Source organism: Notothenia coriiceps, unplaced genomic scaffold (genome assembly GCF_000735185.1).
Source record: "Notothenia coriiceps isolate Sejong01 unplaced genomic scaffold, NC01 NC01_scaffold00037246, whole genome shotgun sequence".
Lineage (NCBI taxonomy): Eukaryota > Metazoa > Chordata > Actinopteri > Perciformes > Nototheniidae > Notothenia > Notothenia coriiceps.
In genome coordinates, this window is record NW_011369947.1 from 23,858,169 (window position 1) to 23,863,168 (window position 5,000).

The 5,000-nt window shown below is 41.6% G+C and overlaps 2 protein-coding genes across 2 annotated transcripts in view; one reads left to right on the forward strand and one right to left on the reverse strand.

The window, feature by feature from the left end:
- The window catches only part of frrs1l (ferric-chelate reductase 1-like), a 4,924-nt gene extending 3,939 nt beyond the window's left edge, over window positions 1-985 (reverse strand). Inside the window, exon 1 of the mRNA XM_010795205.1 lies at window positions 424-985. Within this exon, the coding sequence (XP_010793507.1) occupies window positions 424-628 (205 nt within the window). The 5' untranslated portion in view covers window positions 629-985. The remainder of the gene's footprint in view (window positions 1-423) is intronic.
- otofa (otoferlin a) overlaps window positions 1-5,000 on the forward strand; it is a 934,066-nt gene that overhangs the window by 866,122 nt on the left and 62,944 nt on the right. The gene's annotated exons all lie outside the window — the stretch shown is intronic.

Here is a 5,000-nt window from a genome sequence, read left to right on the forward strand (position 1 = left end):
TGTGTGCGTGCGTGCGTGCGTGTGCGTGCGTGTGTGTGTGTGTGCGTGTGTGTGTGTGTGTGTGTGTGTGTGTGTGTGTGTGTGTGTGTGTGTGTGTGTGTGTGTGTGTGTGTGTGTGTGTGTGTGTGTGTGTGTGTGTGTGTGTGTGTGTGTGTGTGTGTGTGTGTGTGTGTGTGTGTGTGTGTGGAAGTGGGGGTTGGCAGCTACCAATGGGGGAGCTGGCCTGGGTACTGAAAGGCCTGTAACACTGTAGACAGGTAGAATGAACCACAACATAAACAGCACTTGTTCACTTTCTGCTTATAGTTAGTGTTTGATTTGCAGTGTTTATGCTTAACTCTTGTATAGATATGTGTGTATGGTGCATGACATGTAAACAAAACCCACCAACTAGCAATCAGTACCAATGCATTACATCCTTACCGTCATCGGACAGATGCCTGGACTCCAGGAATTCGGAGGCGAAGGTGCTGTAGGTGTCCTTGTGAGGCTCCTGGTGTCCCGGCTCTCCGTGCTCCCCGTGGCCGGACCTGAGTGCTCCTTCATCGGTGGGGCTCGGCGCGACCCCCCACCATCCGCTCTGTACCACCAGCGCCAATAACTGCACGAGCCTCCGCAGGAAAATCATGGTTCTTTAAATTGACAAAAATCAAGAGATAAAAATAACTAAAGCAACTCGAAATCAAATCGGATCCTCATTATTGTTTGAATGTCGGTATCTTCACAGGGCCTTCCCATCGCAGCGTCACAAACATCATCCCCGCATCCCAATTGCCTGTTTGCTGTGTATTCGTATGGATGTGGGGGGATTCAGCGCCGATGACCGTGTGATTAAAGCTAATCCAATCCTAAATTACCCATATTAGTAATCGCACCGTCTAATTCGGCTACACGATCATAATCCTCTTTGAAATCCGAATCTAGATTCATAGCAGTGCTCTTTAAGCTTCAAATATTTTTCAGTCGGAGTGTTGGCTGGATGAATGGTTTCGCCCGGCCTCCCTCTCTTCTTCTCCTCAGTCAATCACAGTAACATCCAATGAGGAGCCGCTACGTGCAGTGATCAGGATCAATCAATTGGGGATCAGTTCCCATAGTCCGAAAGTGAGAGGTTGTTTATAAAAACGGAAATCGTTCATTTGGATAAGATAGATTGTATCCCATAGGCTACTTCTGAAAAAAGGGCCATATAGCAAAAGGCATGAAAAGTCAAAATACAAATGTGTCAATGCCAGAATGTTTTTTCGTCCAATTACATTATTGCAAACTTAATCTATTCACACAAATATTTGAATTTAAAAGCAAACTCTTTTAAGGCTGAATAACATAACATTCTTCTGAAGAAATAAGAAAATCGTCTATTTATTTGAATAAAAGTAAAAATACTAAAATCAGGCTGTTAATACCCACCATGTTTGTAATTGTTGTGTTTCTCTTTAATGGAAACAATCAGGCACGTGTCCCATTTGTTAAAAACATGTGTATCTGCGTCTGAATATAGATGCAATTAAAAAATGTATGATGATTTTGCAGTCTTGTATGTGCCTTCTCAATGCATTATGTATTTAATAATGTGCAGCCCAGCTTTAATGTGTGCATTTAGTTCCAGATAACCAATAAGTCTCCTCTTACTGCTTTTGTAAAACAACAGAGCATGTGTGAAAACATTTTTTTTATTCAAACAAAATCGGAGACAGACATGGTTGTTTGCAGAGTGTGAATTGGTGAATATGCATTATTTTTACTGAACTAAACATATCAGGTCTTCACTCACATCCTTGACTTCATACTCCATCCTCTGTCTTTTTCAGTGGTGGAACACAGTCCTGCCACATGATGGTGATATAAAACCACAGTTTGAACCTCATTTCAGTGAATCTGTTCTTAGGCAACTATTTATCATTTTTACTTTTAATTTAGAGACATTTCCCATCTGATGGAGTCAGTACATACTAGACTGCCGTGGGTACAAATGTATATCACATCATTTTTATTTCAGTAAAGGTATAGGACAAATTACATCAAAGTTTTAGCTACATGTTTTTTTAAGACTTCGGTAATTTCATTGTGCCTGTGTCTTTCTGAGAAATTAAAGCTGATGAAAAACTACTTTATAAATGAACAACTAAATCTGTAGCTAATAATAGCTCATTACTGTGCGCCTTGCGGAAATAAAATGTACAGAATTGCAAGTCATGAACTAATGAAATAAAAAATGTAACACTTGCCCCATGTCCGGTTATAATCATTTTTGTAATCTTCTCAAAGTACAATGAGTCATGAGTCAGCCTATAAGTGGACACTCATAGAAGTGTAAACAGACCTTTAGCATCAGAATCATCCATTCGTTAGAAATCATAACTACGGCAGTGATGCCTAGAAATAATTGTAATACTTAATATTTAATTGGTTTTGTAACAGTTATTTAATGGGTCTGTGCACACTTGTATGGACACATATTGCACGTTTGGACTGCTAGCTTTGTTTAAATTGATTTAAATTGGATATGTAATCATATAATTCAATTGTTTAGTATTTGGTCAAAAAGTAACCACAATGTTAAAAGTGTTGTAAGTTTCATATTTTATCGAGTAGTGACTGCAGGTGAGCGAGACACAGATAGGCTGAGGAACGTTGCTGTTCATGTGTGTGTCCTGTAGGTGATGCTGGTGTTACACAGTCTGAAACAGACTAAAAGTGTAAATAGACAATAATGACTGTCAGACAGATCAGAGGCTGACTGACATCCACAATCATACTCACACAGACACTTTATTTTTGCATTGCATGTGAACTTTTATGTATACATTGTTTTCTGTTCTAAGAGTATGTCTAACATGGATTTTTTGTATCATAGGTGTGTTCATATGAGAGTGTGTGACCTTTAACCCTTTCCCTCTTCACACCGTCTCTCTCAAACACAAATCAACCTGATCAATCGTTTCTCTTGTTCTCCATCCACCCAATTATCCCTCGTTTATCCTCCCATTATTCCCACTTCTACCAGCCGACCCTCTCTCGTTTTCTCTCCAACCCAATTACCATTCCGTGTAAGGGGCAATGCTTGCTGGGTAATGAGGGTCTCTGGGCATAGCAATCTTATCTTAATAGCCTTAAAGGGCCACTCATTAGCACAAACACTCACTCTCCCGCACACACGTACACACCTATCCACACACTTCTGTCCCCGTACATCTTGCCACAGAGAGAGATGGAGTGATGGAAAGAGAGAGTGAACATGGACCTGATGGGAGCAGAAAGAGAGAGAAAAGAGATGCTGGTAGAGAAGCGATGAGGAGAGGGTGAGGCAGGATGGGGGGGAGATCTGGTAAATGTCAGCGGTGGGTCTCCTGGGCCTGAGAGACGGGTTGGTGACAGGAGAACAATGGCCGCTGGATCCATTCAGAAACACAGCTGCTATGAGTGCAGGCCTGGATCTGTCCTCTGCTTAGCCATCAGCCAGCACTTGTAAAGGCAGAGCTAACCCCACACACACATATATACTGTAAACACATACTTGTAGAAAAATGCTAGCTGGCACACATCAAGCCACCCACAATTGTTTACCTGGACACACAAGGTAAACCCGGGATGTTATGGAGGATCAGCAGCGATGATGGCTTAGTCAGAGCTGTCAGTCAATAACAGCCTCTGTAGGCTCAGACCAGCACATGCAATATGAGGCCTGCATACTCATATCTGCTCTGCTAGGGCTGCTTTACCTTGACTGATAAAGCTTGGAAGAAACGTTGTGTCTCTAACTGTCAAAAGATCCTATGAATGTCTTAGAAACCAAGAATCCCATGAGTTGATATGTTTAAGAGTGACGTGTCCCTTCACCTAAATTGAAGATGGGCTGTTGTTTATATCTGAGTTAATCCCTTATACAATATTTGCAAAAATCTACGGGTATTTCAAACTGATTCTTAGCTTTGTAATTTCATTGTAATGATAAAACATGGGAAGCACATCCTTGGCTATCCAATAAAAATAAAGCCTCTTCTTTAATCCAGGTAGGTCTACGGTTTGCCTGCACATCGACCTGTAGTTAAGATATCTCTCCTTTCTTAATATTTGTTATACTTTTACTACTTTGTTAATTTGTGTAGTAGAGCTGCAGAGATATCATTGTATCCCCTGGTAGAGCTGCAGAACTATAAACCCATAGGTTTCGTCTCATTTTGTCATCTAAACTCAATGTTCGAAACCTACCACCTCATTCCCTATCAGAGAGTGGTTAGATCACTTATCGATTCACCCCCTCGTATAACGCAAGCTATTAGCTCAGTCTCCAACTCTCTCACACACACAAACAGTCATAAAGCAGGTCTGTGATAGCTGCGGCCCCCCTTCCCCCAGGGCTTCATTTAGGAGTTGTCAGAAATCCCTTTACTCACAGAGGACAGTAAACACTATTGGCACGTTCTTCTGCCTGCAGAGCAAATGCACCCTCGCCCCACCTTTCACACCTTCACACCCCAAAAGACAATGAAAAGACATTTGTCCTCATTGTTGTTTGCTTATTACACTCATAGCTAAATACTGTGTAAGTGTTGTTTGAACAAAAACAGGTCTGTCTTTGTCTTATTTTGCATACTTGGTGTTTGAAGTTTGTCTGTTGGGGTCTCTGTGTGTACCAAAGGATGAAGGCTTCCATTGTGCAGATGAAATGTTTGCTTTAGAGATAAGGAGGCACCGATGAGCCATCGATCAGCACTCATTAAACACATCCGACCCTCGTGACACATATTTGCATGCACACACTCAGCCACATGAACACGTACAGCTGACAAACACAGGAAACATTATTTAAGCTCTGAATGTATTAGATCTCATTCCAGACTGTCATACCTTGGTCTCCTGCCATGTGAGTGACTCTAAGTGTGTATTGACAGCTGACTTAAAATGCTCGTTGTCAGTAGACTTATCTATTAAGCTGTGACACCGCTCTCTCTCCATTTAGAGACGCAGACTGGCCAGGGCCTTAAGCAGTGATTATG